This window comes from Amblyraja radiata, chromosome 22 (genome assembly GCF_010909765.2).
Source record: "Amblyraja radiata isolate CabotCenter1 chromosome 22, sAmbRad1.1.pri, whole genome shotgun sequence".
In the NCBI taxonomy this organism is placed as follows: Eukaryota; Metazoa; Chordata; class Chondrichthyes; order Rajiformes; family Rajidae; genus Amblyraja; species Amblyraja radiata.
Window position 1 is genome coordinate 35,573,532 of NC_045977.1, and position 15,798 is coordinate 35,589,329.

The following is a 15,798-nucleotide window of genomic DNA, read 5'->3' on the forward strand; positions in this document are numbered from 1 at the left end:
ATGAAGAAGGGTCGCGACCCAGAACGTCACCTATCCGTGTTCTCCAGAGATGCTGCCTGACCCGCTGAGTTACTCCAGCACCTTGTGTCATATCTGGTCGTTTTATAGCATGGCCTAGCGCCACAAGATGACTCAAGATGCTTCATGGGGTATAACTGGTTGGACCCAGCAGATGGCCGGCCTGCTGTACCAGCCCCTGCTCGACCCCTGGATGGAGCGAGCGCCGACAGACGTGACGGGCAAGCAGCGAGGCCGGTGGGAGAGGAGAGGCAACCGGGGTCGGGCCCACCGCGCCCACTAGGTCGGCTGTGGGGAACAATGGTGGACGGGCGAGGAGAGGGACGTGGCGTCCAAGGCAACAGCCTGGGACTCGCACCGCTCATAAGAACTCGAGCGCGGACTTCGAACATGGCGCCAACACAACGCGCCTCTTGCACACGGGCTCAGTAGACCATTTCTGCACACTTGCTAATCGAGGATGGGTGATATGGCAATGCCCCACTGGGCTGTAGGCATGAAAAATGATTTCACTGCATTGCCACTTTGTGCATGTGACCATAAAAGCACCATTGGACCATTGAGAGATGAATTGGGGTTCTCTCCCTGTGAGTTGGCACCAGGTGAGTTGGCACCAGGTGAGTTGGCACCAGGTGAGTTGGCACCAGGTGAGTTGGCACCAGGTGAGTTGGCACCAGGTGAGTAGGCAGGTAAGACTGTGAAATAAATGGTAGGAATCAGAAGAGCGTCATCAACAGAGAAGAAGTAATAGCAGAATTAGCAATTATTATTGAGAATTGTCCCAGGAATGATTGGGTTAACATATGATGCACGTTTGATGGTACTGGGCTTGTACTTGCTGGAGTTTAGAAGGAGGAGGGGAGGGACCTCAATGGAAGGGGGGTTCGTTTGTGTGATGGTCTGGCAGCCTCCACCACTCTCTGCGATTTATTTTGGGGTTGTTTGATAATCGCTAATGCAATTAATCTGAGCACAATGGAAGCAGCACAGTATAAAACTGTCGAGTCAATGATCTATTGTTCATTTATGTTTGGCTTCAGCCAACTTTATCTCTGTGCAGGGATAAAATATCTCAGGTTGCCCGTCAAGCCATTCCCGGCCTCAACGTGATTTAGCCCAATAGTGTGCAGGAAGGAGCTGCAGATGCTGGTTTACACCGAAGATAGACACAAGTTTATCGGGTCTGAAGAAGGGTCTCAACCCGAAAGGTCACCTATTCCTTCTCTCCAGAGATACTGTCCGTCCCGCTGAGTTACTCCAGCATTTTGTGTCTGTCTTGGCTCAATATGAGTGGGAGAGGGAACAACTAACTCATCGTTGCAATTACGTTGCAGATTCCCTCCACAACATCTCTGGCAATCTGAAACACACATTAAGGTCGTAAGATCATAAGGAATAGGAGTAGAATTAGGCCATTCGGCCCATCAAGTCTACTCTGCCATTCAATCATGGCTGATCTATCTCTCCCTCTCATCCCCATTCTCCTGCCATCTCCCCATAACTTCTGACACCTGTTCAGATCAACATTCAGAATTCAGAGTTCAGTCTGAAGAAGGGCCTCCACCATCTCGGAAGGAAACACTTTTTCTCACAGAGAGTTGTGAGTCTGTGGAATTCTCTGCCTCAGAGGGCGGTGGAGGCCGGTTCTCTGGATACTTTCAAGCGAGAGCTAGATAGGGCTCTTAAAGATAGCTGAGTCAGGGGATATGGGGAGAAGGCAGGAACGGGGTACTGATTGGGGATGATCAGCCATGATCACATTGAATGGCGGTGCTGGCTCGAAGGGCCGAATGACCTACTCCTGCACCTATTGTCTTTTGTCTATGGTCTATGGTCTATGGTCTATTGTCTATCGACATCACCTATTCCTTCGCTCCAGAGATGCTGCCTGCCCTGCCGAGTTACTCCAGCATTTTGTGTCTATCTTCAGAATCTTCAGTCCTGATGCAGTGAGCACACTGTGTACCGGGAACATGCCGAACGGAGCAGCATATAAACCATTGTCCCCTGGGTCTTAACACTGTCTGAACATCTCCACCTTCAGAAAACACGAATGGAGTTCAAAAAAATACGTTTGGGGCACGTTTGGGCGGAGGCGGGAGTACATGCCCCGGGTAAACAAGTGGATGAACTGGTGATGGATGATAGAGGGTAGAGTGGGATGTGGAAATACGAAATCACGCAGGTGATGCTTTTAGTTTAGTTTGGAGATACAGCGCGGAAACCGGACCTTCATCCCACTGAATCCACGCCGACCAGCGATCCCCCCGCCCACATTAAATTCTTACATTTAATCTCAGTAAAGCTGGAAGCAGCAACACGTATTCTGTACGTCTCCCACTGCCGAACATAGACACAAAATGCTGGAGTCGCTGCCTCAGCCGGACAGGCAGCATCTCTGGAGAGATGGAATAGGGACCCTTCTTCAGGCTCCGATCTGAAACGTCCCCCATTCCTTCTCTCCAGAGATGCTGCCTGTCCCGCTGAGTTACTCCAGCATTTTGTGTCCATCCTCGGTGTAAACCGGCATCTGCAGTTCCTTCCTACACAATTTCTAAGACCTCGTTTTGAAGGCTGATTCGCATTTTTACGTTTGATTACATTAATGTTTCTGTAGCTACTCGTCTGAATGTAACTGGAAACCAGATCAATTCCTGATATCGTGTGTATAGAAACATAGGTGCAGGAGTAGGTCATTCGGCCCTTCGAGCCAGCACCTCCATTCAATATGATCATGGCTGATCATCCAAAATCAGTACCCCGTTCCGGCTTTTTCCCCATAGCCCCTGATTCCGTTAGCCCTAAGAGCTAAATCTAACTCCCTCTTGAAAACATCCAGTGAATTGGCCTCCACTGCCTTCTGTGGCAGATAATTCTACAGATTCACAACTCTCTGGGTGAAGAGGTTTTTCCTCATCTCAGTCCTACATGGCCCATGAAGGAACTGCAGATGCTGGCTTACACCGAAGATAGACACGAAATGCTGGAGTAAATCAGCGGGTCAGGCAGCATCTCTGGAGGAAAAGGATGGGTGATGTTTAGGGTCGGGACCCTTCTTCACACGATTCGCCCCCTTCCAATGTATTTAGCATTTTTCATGACACTTACTCATGGTCCCAACGCTGTCCCTGTAAAACGTATTTATGTCTATTAGCATTGGTTAGTGCGGTTGTATTATATAGACCGCAGTACAAGAATAATGTCTTCATTTCCCATCGAAGGTCGACCCAAGATAATGCAGATGTTGAAATCTAGAACGAAAGCAAACACTAAATACATATCTGGAAGAAGTCAATGGGCCAGGTAGCGTCAATGGGGATGAAGGGGTGATCCAATATTTCAGGAACGAGAGGGTAGAGAGAAGATAGTTAGTATATGGAAATGAGAGATATAGTTAGAGTAGATGTGAGGGAAATTAAGACATACACGTTTTGACATTCTGCTTTCCACAAGGACTCTCCATCAGTCGGGAAAAAAAGGTCCTGATCCGAAACGTCGTCCGCCCATTTCCTCCACAGATACTGCCTGACCATCTGAGTTCTTCCAGCAGGTTTATGTTAAGGCACATAGATAGAGAGTTGTGAATCTGTGGAATTCTCTGCCACAGAAGGCAATGGAAGCCAATTCACTGGATATATTCAAGAGAGAGTTAGATATAGCTCTTAGGGCTAACGGAATCAAGGGATATGGGGCGAAAGCAGGAACAGGGTACTGATTCTGGATGATTTGCCACAATCATATTGAATGGTAGTGCTAGCTCGAGGGGCCGAATGGCCTACTACTGCACCTATTTTCTATATATTTTATGTTTATATGACACAAACCTTCCTTACTTGAAGAAGATGGACAGAAAAAGCTGGAGTAAATCAGCATCTCTGGAGAAAGGGAATGGGTGACGTTTAAGGGTCGAGACCCTTCTTCAGACTGGAAGGTTGTCTTGGATGTTGGAATGAGATGCAGACTCAAGACCTCAAGTTCAAGTTCAAGTGAGCTTATTGTCATGTGTCCCTGTATAGGACAATGAAATTCTTGCTTTGCTTAAGCACACAGAAAATAGTAGGCATTTACTACAAAACAGATAAATGTGTCCATATACCATGATATAAATATATACACACATGAATAAATAAACTGATAGTGCAAATAACAGAAAGTGGTTGGTAATAATCAGAGTTTTGTCCGAGCCAGGTTTAATAGCCTGATGGCTGAGGGGAAGTAACTATTCCTGAACCTGGTTGTTGCAGTCTTCAGGCTCCTGTACCTTCTACCTGAAGGTAGCAGGGAGATTAGTGTGTGGCCAGGATGGTGTGGGTCTTTGATGATACTGCCAGCCTGTAACATATAAACATAGAAAATAGGTGCAGGAGTAGGCCATTCGGCCCTTCGAGCCTGCACCGCCATTCAATATGATCATGGCTGATTATCCAACTCAGTATCCTGTACCTGCCTTCTCTCCATACCCCCTGATCCCCTTAGCCACAAGGGCCACATCTAACTCCCTTTTAAATATAGCCAATGAACTGGCCTCAACCACCTTCTATGGCAGAGAATTCCAGAGATTCACCTGTCTCTGTGTAAAAAATGTTTTTCTCATCTCAGTCCTAAAAGATTTCCCCCTTATCCTTAAACTGTGACCCCTTGTTCTGGTGTGTAACAATTGGTTCTACCAAGTAGCCAATGTCCATTCTTTATTGCCATCTGGCGGCTCAAGGCGGTATCGCTGCCTGCATCCTCTGTACAAAGCGGCAATGCTACCGTGCCATCAGCAAAGACCAGAAAACGCTTGTCTGGTGGAAATATTCTTCACAGATGCTTATCCTTTCTATTTAATTTATTGTATGATGGAGGTGAAACGGAAAACTGGTGCTTTGTAATATCACGCTGGCCTTAATCCGTTGAATGAGGATTTCATTGTCCTATCTGGGACACATGACAATAAACTCTCTTGAAGATTCTTGATTGTTTCACCCAGTGTAGACACAAGGAACTGCATTGAGCAAAATGCAAATTGCTGGCGGAACTCATCGGGGCAGGCAGCATCTGAGGAGGGAATGAACAGACGATTTAACCGATCGGGGCCCCTTCTTCAGACCTCAATGCTACCTTCCTGCACTGACCCATATCAGTTGCTTCTGTCAATAACTAAAGATATGTCGGTACACAAAATTGCTGGAGAAACTCAGCGGGTGCAGCAGCATCTATGGAGCGAAGGAAATAGGCGACGTTTCGGGCCGAACCCCTTCTTCAGACCGGTACAATTTTGTGTACCTTCGATCTTCCAGCATCTGCAGTTCCTTCTTGAACACTAAAGATATGTCAATGTTCAACCCTATCCTCCCACACGATGCCAGAAGTGCCTCTCCCTGAGAAGGTTGTTGAGAGACACGATAGCAACATTTAAAATACATTTGGATAGGTGGACAGGGAAGGTTCAGATGGATATGCGCCAAACGCGGGCAGGTGGGACTAGTTTAAATGGGTCATCTTGGTCGGCATGAACAACGTGGGCCGAAGGGCCTTTTTTCGTGCTCTATGACTTTATGACCTAATCCCCAGAGAAGGGGGAAAAAGCCTCCAAGACATTTCCCACAATTAAAGAACATTTCTTTTAATGTAATAAATGTATTTTTTGTTTGAAAATCAAAGGATTAAAAAAAAACAACCCCAAACTATTCAACAAAATTGTGCTGAGTGTTTTACTCAAGATTCCAGCATTCATCGGCAGATGCGGTCTGACCCATTGAGTACCTGCAGCACGTTGTGTTTAGCTCAGGGTTCCAGCATCTGCAGTTTACTGTGTCTCCGGTGTAGAAGCTGAACAGAATGAAAGTGGATATTTTATACTACTGATGCCCCTACTGGGAGCAAAACATCCAGCCACACAACTCCAGAAACATTCATGTAATCAAAAAAACGGGAAAAAATAAGCCTTCAAAATGAGGTATTAGAAAATTGTATAGGAATGAACGGCAGATGCTGGTTTACACCGAATATAGATACAAAAAGCTGGAGTAACAGCGGATCAGGCAGCATCTCTGGAGACAAATAACAGGTGGTCATCTACTCTTTATCTCCAGAGACGCTGCCTGGCCCCCTGAGTCTCCAGCTTTTTGTGTCTGTGTTAGAAATTGTACTTGGTATGTTTTGTATATTGGAGGAACAAAGATATGCGCGGAGTGTGTAAGAAGGGGAGACAAGGAACTGCAGGTGCTGGTTGACAAAAAAGACACAAAGTGCTGGAGTAACTCGGCGGGTCCGGCGGCAATTTGGGGAGAAAGTGGATAGGTAACGTTTCGGGTCTTGGCCGTTCTTCTATCTATGTTCTTCCAAAGATGCTGTCTGACTCGCTGAGTTACTCCAGCACTTTGTGTCTTTTCGTGGGCGTGTAAGAACTTCTGTTCAGTTGCACAAACTGGTATTAGGGGCACAAGACGTTGGGAACATTTCCACCGCCCACGAAGCATCGACGAAGAGAGAAATAGTCAATGTTTCTGCTCCGTGACCTTTCAAAAGAATCATTTTTTATATAAACAAATGCAGATGTTTGAAATCTTAAATAACTTCAGAAATCATGAGAGGAATAGATCGGGTAGATGCACAGTCTCTTGCCCAGAGTAGATGAATCGTGGAGCAGATGACATAGGTTTAAGGTGAAAGGGGAAATATTTAATCTGAGGGGTAACTTTTTCACACAAATGTGTATGGATGGAACAAGCTGCCAGAGGATGTAGTTGAAGTAGGAGATATCCTAACGTTTAAGGCAGGTACATGGTTTGGAGGGATATGGGCCAAATGCAGGCAGATGGTGCTAGTGTAGATGGAACATGTTGGCTGGTATGGGCAATTTGGGCCGAAGGGCCTGTTTCCACGCTGTATGACTCTATGCCTGTAAATGCAGGGACGTTTCTAAGAATGGGTTCTGTGGACCTGACATGCTAACTGATCACCCCCACACAAATGCTACCTGACCTTTCGTTATTGCAGCGATTAATTCTTCATGGTTTGAATATTTTAGCCGTAGCGGCCAAGTTTTATTCGTGGCCGTGACGAAGGACGAAAGATCATGAATCATTTGCAAAAGAAAAGAACCCCCCCAGCCTAACTATTCAACTTGACCGACGAGACAACTCGTCAGGAGAACAGGAACGGGTGGGGATGTGTAAAGAATCACCATCACTTGGATGACAGGACGATGGCACAGTCACAAGCAAGTGGTACTTAGTTCCCACCTCGCCCATACGACAACCCCGGGCAAAGTGCGCCTCAGTAAACGGACTTGTTGTTGCTATTGTGTGGATAGACACAGAATGCTGGAGTAACTCAGCGGGACAGGCAGCATCTCTGGAGAGAAGGAATGGGTGACGTCTCTTCAGTCTGAAGAAGGGTCGAGACTGTTTCTCTGAGTTACTCCAGCATTTTGTATCTATCTTCGGTTTAAACTTAAAGCAGCATCTGCAGTTCCTTCCTACACATAGACTTGCTTTCGTGTAAACAGCGTTGAGCCGCACAATCATACGCCTGCAACAACGCGTTTTTCGCTCTGCAGCCTAAACATTATAACCCCGCTATAAATCTGCCTATGTTCAGGGTTGTTTTTTTTTTAAAGCCACCGGCATTGCAAATGCAGAAAGCTAAACATTAACCAATGGTTAATTAAACACCGCGCACTAAAGCGGTTGCATCATTCGCTAGGGTTCCCCGTCACTTCTGCACTTGTATCCAGGTCGCTGGCTGAAGATTTACGGCCCATTCTCATTAAAAAGCCACATAACTATCGTTAACAGCTGCCAATTCTCACTTTCCCCTGGCCATTTACACTGCTCGATGCAAAATCACCGGTGACTCCGCATTTTAAGCGCAGGCAGTGTGACAAGCATTTGAATAACGAACGTGTTGTATATTATGCAAGGCGCCAGCAGTCATTGACACCCATCAGTTTCATGACCGAATTCAGCGTGTGGGCCAAGTGTCAGTGTCAGTGCGAGTGCGAGTGAGAAGACCAGGCGGGGACGTATTCTTGATTAATTCAGCCACTTTGGGCAGTAGATTGCGCGGCGGAGCAAGGTGAAAATCTGAATTCAATTTAAAACGCCCTGGCTCGCTGCTACTTTTCACCAGCCAACGCGCAAACAATAACAAAAAAAACCCTTCTTAACATTTACAACGTGGAAGAGAAAAGAAAGTCCCGGAGTAACTAATTCAGCGGCTCAGGCAGCGTCTCCTGAGGACATGGGTGGGTGATGTTTCTGGTCTATGCCTTTCAGGCTACAAACGTAGTTCTATTGAAAGGACTTCGGCCTGAAATGTCCATGGTATCTCCTTCCCCTTCTCCCCAGATGCTGCCCGGCCTGGTGAATATTACAAGATTCGCCTTTTTTTGCTTCAGATTCCCTGTGACCACAGTGCTTTGTATTTCCACAGAGGAATTCCCTCTTTGGAATTCTCGCGTGTAAACTGGGCTTATATTCACTGGAATTTAGAAGGATGAGAGGATATCTTATAGAAACATAAAATCTTAAGGGATTGAACAGGCTAGATGCAGGAACAATGTTCCCCATGTTGGGGGAGCCCAGAACCAGGGGTCACAGTTTAAGAATAAGGGGTAGGCCATTTAGGACTGAGATAAGAAGAAAAAAAAATTCACCCAGAGAGTTGTGAATCTGTGGAATTCTCTGCCACAGAAGGCAGTGGAGGCGAATTCACTGGATGTTTTCAAGAGAGAGTTAGATAGGGCTCTTAAAGGTAGTGGAGTCAAGGGATATGGGGGGAAAGCAGGAACGGGGGTACTGATTTTGGATGATCAGCCATGATCATATTGAATGGCGGTACTGGCTCGTCGGGGCCGAATGGCCTACTCCTGCACCTATTTTCTATCTTTCTATGTAATTATATTACCTTGTGATGGTAGAACTTCCAATAAAGTTCATGGATGTTCCAAATATATTCGCTGATCAATCTGAGTTCGAATGGTGACGGGTCCCTTGAATGGTCAATAGTCCTCCTGGTCACATTTTATCTTTGTATACCTCGTTGTCACCTTCCCCATAGCCAACAATGATCTGTTCTACATTTTTCTTGGGCTTCGTCCCCTTTGATTTTTCGTTTTCACACTTCACCCTTCCATATCTCTCGTCTCCCTCTCCCCTGATTCTCAGTTTGAAGAAGGGTTCTTTCTGTCCCGCTGAGTTACTCCAGCTTTTTGTGTCTATCGACGGGTCAACAAAAAAAATTGTGGGACGAGGAGGTATGGGGTGCAGCGGGCGGCTAAAGTCAGCAAGGATTCGCCCATTAGCCTGAATTGAGACTTGTTCAAGAACTGCATGACATTTCTCTTGTGTTAAGCGGCAGTGCCAAATACTCCGAGGTTAATCTCTCTCCCCGTTTCTCGCGGCAGGTAGATCGACAGGGTGGTATCTGGCCATCGACACAGCGGTATCTGAAAATGTCAGGGAGGGGAGGACGGGGTTGCGATGGGCCGTGAAGAACACAATCCAATACCGAGCTGGTGTCCACACGCCAAGAGTTAGCGCGGATCCTGGGTGACCCACTCCAACCGACCCAGGCGTTATCCGGTGCAATACACAAAGTGTTGGAGGAACACATCGGGCCGGGCAGCATCTGGGGAGGCAGTGGGACAGGCCACGTTTCGGGTCGCGACCCTTCTTCAGACTCTTCGGGGTGGCGTGGAGCAGGATCAGGGCAGTTGTTTATTGGGCGGAAAGGGACACAAAATACTGGAGTAACCCAGCGGGTCAGGCAGCATCTCTGGAGAACGTGGATGGATAGGAGACTCACTCGGGTCGGGACCCTTCTTCAAACTAATTCTAGTATGAGTATTTGTAGTCAGCCCAACATGAATAGGTGTTTAAGAAGGAACTGCAGATGCTGGAAAATCGAAGGTAGACAAAAGTGCTGGAGAAACTCAGTGGGTGCAGCAGCATCTATGGAGTGAAGGAAATAGGCAACGTTTCGTGCCGAGAACATGACTAGGTGATTTTTCGGATCGAGACGGGTCTGATGACGGGGCATGATCCGAAACTTCGCCCATCCATGTTCCCCAGAGTTGCTGCCCGACCCGATGAGTTACTCCAGCACCCTTGTCCTTTTTATTCGTGTGTAAACCAGCGTCTGCAGTTCCTTGTGCACACAGTTAATGGGGCTCCCTCGTCGTAACTCTTCACAAAGCCATTGTCAATGGGAACCTAAACCTTAAACACGGCTCGGAAAGAAAACGCCAATCTTCTAAATATTATAAGCAGAGAGTCCATTGTAAATGATATTACTTTACCCAGTTGCTCCTTTCGCTGTTACCCCCTTGGTAGACAAAAGTGCTGGAGAAACTCAGCGGGTGGAGCAGCATCTATGGAGCGAAGGAAGCCTATTACCTTCGCTCCATAGATGCTGCTGCACCCGCTGAGTTTCTCCAGCACTTTTGTCTACCTTCGATTTTCCAGCATCTGCAGTTCCTTCTTAAACACCGTTACCCCACTTCTCCCGTTCAATGCCCGCACATTCCTCACACGTCTATCTACCTCTGTCACAGGATGCAAGTCGCATTGATCACAAACGCGAAAAATATTGGCAGCAGGGCCACGGATAGAGTGCATTTGTGTGACCTGTTCGATACAGCGAGAGGAGGTCGCCAATGAAGCGGCGCGCAGAGCTGTGTCGCCGGGCTGGATCAGGGAGCGAGCCAGCCTTTTTCTAACGCTCCTCCCTTTCATCCAACTCCAAACAAGGTGAAAGTGTCCAGCCCAGCCTGGTTGCTTCGCTGACGTTCGCCCGAGGCTCAGACATACACAAACAGTGCCGCCCTGTTTACTCCCCACACGTGGTTTCCCTCGTCACCACCCCCGCCTGTCCGCTATATAAGGTGCAGCCACGGCGCTGTGTAGCTGTACAGCTCCTTGCTCCTTTGCCTGCCTGAGCCTCCTTGGTCTACTACTAAAACTACAGCCTCAACCAGCCGCTCAGGACTTCTCCACCTCCACCCCCCTTTGCCAAAGCGCCAGCCCGGGGAATGATTAAGAAAATGCCGCCTTGCGAGACCGAAGTGAACGTCCCCACCAAGAACTGCTACAGGATGGTCATCCTGGGCTCGTCCAAAGTGGGCAAAAGCGCCATCGTGTCGCGCTTCCTCAACAGCAAGTTCGAAGACCAGTACACGCCGACCATCGAGGACTTTCACCGCAAGTTCTACAGCATCCGCGGCGACATCTACCAACTGGACATCCTCGACACTTCGGGAAACCACCCCTTCCCGGCCATGAGGCGTCTCTCCATCCTGACAGGTGAGAATTCGCAAACTCCGTCGCCTCCCTTGCCCACCCAAGATGTCCCCAAACTTAAGCTGGTCCCGTTGGCAGGAACCAGGAGGCTGGTTTATTTCAGTGGTGGGTAACTCAGCGGGTCAGGCAGCATCTCTGGAGATGGAAGCTTCACCTATCCGTGTTCTCCAGAGATGCTGCCTGACCCGCTGAGTTACTCCAGCACTTTGTACCGAGCGTTGGTATAAACCAGCATCTGCAGTTCTTTGTCTCTATCAGATGCCCTCGCAAACTCATTTTCTGGGGGTGGGGTGTTTGGATGAGTTGTGTGAGTTATTTGTGAGCAACCCTGGTTTAACGCGACTTCCTAACGATGTCTTTCTTTCTTTGTATTTTCAGGGGATGTGTTCATCCTAGTCTTCAGCCTAGACAATCGCGACTCCTTTGAGGAGGTGCAGCGGCTGAAACTGCAGATCATGGAGACCAAGTCATGCTTGAAGAACAAGACCAAGGAGAACATAGACGTGCCCATCGTGATATGCGGCAACAAAAGCGACCGGGACTTTTACAGAGAGGTCCCCATGGAGAAGATCGATCAGCTGATCGCCGGCGACAGCAAGTGCGCCTACTTTGAGATCTCGGCCAAGAGAAACACCAAAGTTGACGAGATGTTCCAGGCGCTCTTCACCTTGGCCAAGCTGCCGAGCGAGATGAGTCCCGACCTCCACAGGAAGGTGTCGGTGCAATACTGCGACATCCTTCACCGCAAGACGTTCCGAAGCCGCAAAATCAAAGACGAGGACGCGTACGGCATCGTGGCGCCGTTCGCCCGGCGGCCGAGTGTCCACAGCGACCTGATGTACATCAAGGAGAAGGCGATAGGCGGCGGCCACGCCAGGGATAAGGACCGCTGCGTCGTCAGTTAAACGGCCCACCGCCTCCTGTACAGAGGGGGACTTGAGTTTAATGGATCCGACAGGCGTGGTCGCACTCGCAGGCAGGGACAGACACGCTCCCGCACCCCGTCCTTCGAGGTGTGTGTGTGTGTGGGGGGCGGAAACGTGTCGGGAGGTTTCAGCAGAGTGGTCGGTGCTACGGTCCTGGTACAGAGGCGAGCGCTCGCTTAACAACGCGGACGGAGTCTCCACAGCGAGCTACTCCCAAACAGCGGAAAAATGTGGACGAAATGGACTAAGAGCTTAAAAAAAATGAACACGAAGGGGGCCTGGGGGGAGAGGGATCATAAAAAAAAATCTACCCTCGCTCCTCCTCGGAATATTCATTGTGTAGTATTGACTGTGAAGTATTTTTACTTGAGGCTTTTAATTTTAAATCAAAATATTGTAGTCTTAACATCTACAAACTGCTTCAATGACTAAACGAAAATGTTTACAGCAAGTTGCATAAAAATCACTTGTACTTGCAATATTGAACAAAGTCTTACTTTTATAAAAAATAAATGATTTTTGAAATATAATCAGTGTTCTTGAATGATGTCTCTGGTGTTCCGTTTAGTTTATTGTCACGTGTACCGAGGTACAGTGAAAGCTTTTGTCCAATGCTAACCAGGCTGCGGAAAGACAATACATGATTACAATCCAGCCATTCACAGTGTGTAGATACATGATAAGGGAATAACGTTTAGTGCAAGGTAAAGCCAGCAGAATCATGGAGTGATACAGTGTGGAAACAGGCCCTTCGGCTCAACTTGCCCACACCGGCCAACAATGTCCCAGCTACACTAGTCCCACTTGCCTGGACTTGGTCCATATCCATCCAAATGTGTCCAATCCATGTACCTGTCTAACTGTTTCTTAAACAATGGAATAGTCCCAGCCTCAACTACCTCCTCTGGCAGCTTGTTCCATACACCCACCATCCTCAGTGTGAAAAAGTTATCCCTCGGATTACTATTAAATGTTTTCCCCTTCACCTTGAACCTATGTCCTCTTTCCTCGATTCCCCTACTCCGGGCAAGAGACTCTGTGTATCTACCCGATCTATTCCTCTCATGATTGTGTCCTCTGATCAAGGATAGTCCAAGGGTCACCAAGACGTTCCTTTTGGGAGGAGATGAGCAATTCATACGTCAGAGGAATTCATTGCCATAGACGGCTGTGGAGACCAAGTCAATGGATATTTTTTTAAGGCAGAGGTGATAGATTATTGATTGGTGCGGGTGTCAGGGGTTATGGGGAGAAGGCAGGAGAATGGGGTTATGAGGGAGAGATAGATCAGCCACGGTTGAATAGCGGAGTAAACTTGATGGGGCGAATGGCCTCATTCTGCTCCTATCACTTATGAACATTAACTTACGAACAATGAGGTAGATAGTAGTTCAGCACTGCTCTCCCGTTGTGGTAGGATGATTCAGTTGCCTGATTAAAACTGTCTTATGTCATATGTACCGACAATGGATGGAGCAAGGAGATTCTTATTTGCAGCAAGTGGCATAAGAAGGAGGTAAAAACAGTACACATAGATAATATATAATAATTAACAGTGCAACAAATTAATACTCGTAACATGGGGTAGCCATAATAATGCGGAATCCTAAGCGGGGATTGCAACCAAAGACACAGTTCATAGTTTCTGTGTACAGTTACTGTGTGTGGGTGGCACAGTGGCACAGCGGTAGAGTTGCTGCCTTACAGCGCCAGAGAAACCGGGTTCGACCCTGACTACCCTCGCTATCCGCACAATGTCTGCACGTTCTCCCCGTGACCGCGTGGGTTTTATCCGGGTGCTCCGGTTTCCTCGCACACTCCAAAGACCTACAGGTTTGTGGTTTCATCGGGTACTGAAAAAATTGTAAATTGCCCCTAGTGTGTTGGATAGTGCTAGTGTGCAGGGTGATCGCTGCTTCCACGCTGCAAGTCTACAGTCTAAAGTGCAGTGTTCAGAAACCTTGATGGTTGCTTCAGAAGAAGCTATTCTTGAACCTGGTGGCCATGGGTTTCAGATTCCCGTTCCTTCTTCCTAATGGTAGGGGGGGGGGGGGGGGATGGGAACATGGCTAGGATGGGGTGGGTCTTTGATGATGCTGGCTGCCTTTTTGGGCTTCCAATAGATCCCCTTGATAGTGGAAATAGTATGTCAGTACCCACATGATTACAATGAAATTGTCCACAGTGTGCAGACACAAGATAAAGGGAATAACTTTGAGTGCAGTCGAGTCCGATTAAAGATAGATAAAGTCCAGTAACGTCTAATTAAATCTCTTTTTAAAAATAATTGTGAATGAACTTGCATTATTGGTTAACTTCCAGTCAGTTCATTATTTTACCCAGTGTTTAAGAAGGAACTGCAGATGCTGGAAATTCAAAGGTAGACCCTTGGTTTCGGCCCGAAACGTTGCCTATTTCCTTCGCTCCATAGATGCTGCTGCACCCGTTGAGTTTCTCCAGCATTTTTGTGTACCTTCATTATTTACCAATCTTAGAGCTGGGGTGGGGGTGGGGTGGGGGGGGGGGGGGGGGGGGGTGGTGGGGGGGGGGTCTGGGAGAGGTTTGCTGGTTTGGGAGTGACGGCATATGTGATAAAATGCCTAAGAATTCACCAAATCAAACAAAACAAGGGGCAGAAGCCATCGCTTAAACTTGATTGGAATTAGATAATCAGGTTAATCGGTCGTCCAGCACTCTACGGCCCATAGTGTTCAGTATGATTGTCACCATGGTCAAAACAACATGATGACAATAGACAATAGGTGCAGGAGTAGGCCATTTGGCCCTTCGAGCCAGCACCGCCATTCACTGTGATCAAGGCTGATCATCCACAATCAGTACCCCGTTCATGCCTTCTCCCCATATCCCTTGACTCCGCTATCTTTAAGAGCTCTACCTAACTCTCTTGAATGCATCCAGAGAATTGGCCTCCACTGCCTTCTGAGGCAGAGAATTCCACAGATTCACAACTCTCTGGGTAAAAAAAGTTTTTCTTCATCTTCATTCTAAATGGCCGAGCCCCTTATTCTTAACACTGAACACTTACAATTATTGGAGACACAAGTGGCTGCAGATGCTGGAATCTAGAGCATACAAACATGTATAGGAAGGAACTGCAGATGCTGGTTTACACCGAAGATAGACACAAAGTGCTGGAGTAACTCAGCGGGATGGAAGATATCTCATGGACATGGAAGATATCTGGGATGAAGAGAGGGTGAGGGGTAAGAGCGTGCGTAACATGTTGACTGAAGACAGTGGACTCAGGGATGGTGGGTGGTAGAATCCTGGAGGGGAAGGGAAAGGGGTGGAGCGGGCACAGAGGCAGGCGAGGCAGACAGGAAACAGATAAGTGGAGCCAAAAGGAAGGATCTCTCCGTTGGATTGCAACCTTGTCGTGTTTGGGGAGCTTGTGTGTCTCAGTGACCCCTAGAGCTATGCCAGCGGGAGATTCGTCTCCTGTTAGGGTCTCCCATGCTGGACCGGTCGAAGGGTAGAGGCGAGACGAAGAGCGATCCACTGGTCCTCCAGGTTTTCCCCTCGATTTAAACTCGGAGAATGTCCGT

At 47.8% G+C, this 15,798-nt stretch overlaps 1 protein-coding gene across 1 annotated transcript; it reads left to right on the top strand.

The window, feature by feature from the left end:
• The first annotated feature begins 6,778 nt into the window (after positions 1 to 6,778).
• On the top strand, positions 6,779 to 12,758 carry rasd1 (ras related dexamethasone induced 1). The gene is made up of 3 exons (XM_033041029.1): positions 6,779 to 6,789; positions 10,914 to 11,309; positions 11,685 to 12,758. The coding sequence occupies exons 2-3, from the start codon at positions 11,039 to 11,041 to the stop codon at positions 12,209 to 12,211; spliced, it is 798 nt and encodes a 265-aa protein (XP_032896920.1). The 5' UTR covers positions 6,779 to 6,789; positions 10,914 to 11,038; the 3' UTR covers positions 12,212 to 12,758.
• The last annotated feature ends 3,040 nt before the right edge of the window (positions 12,759 to 15,798 follow it).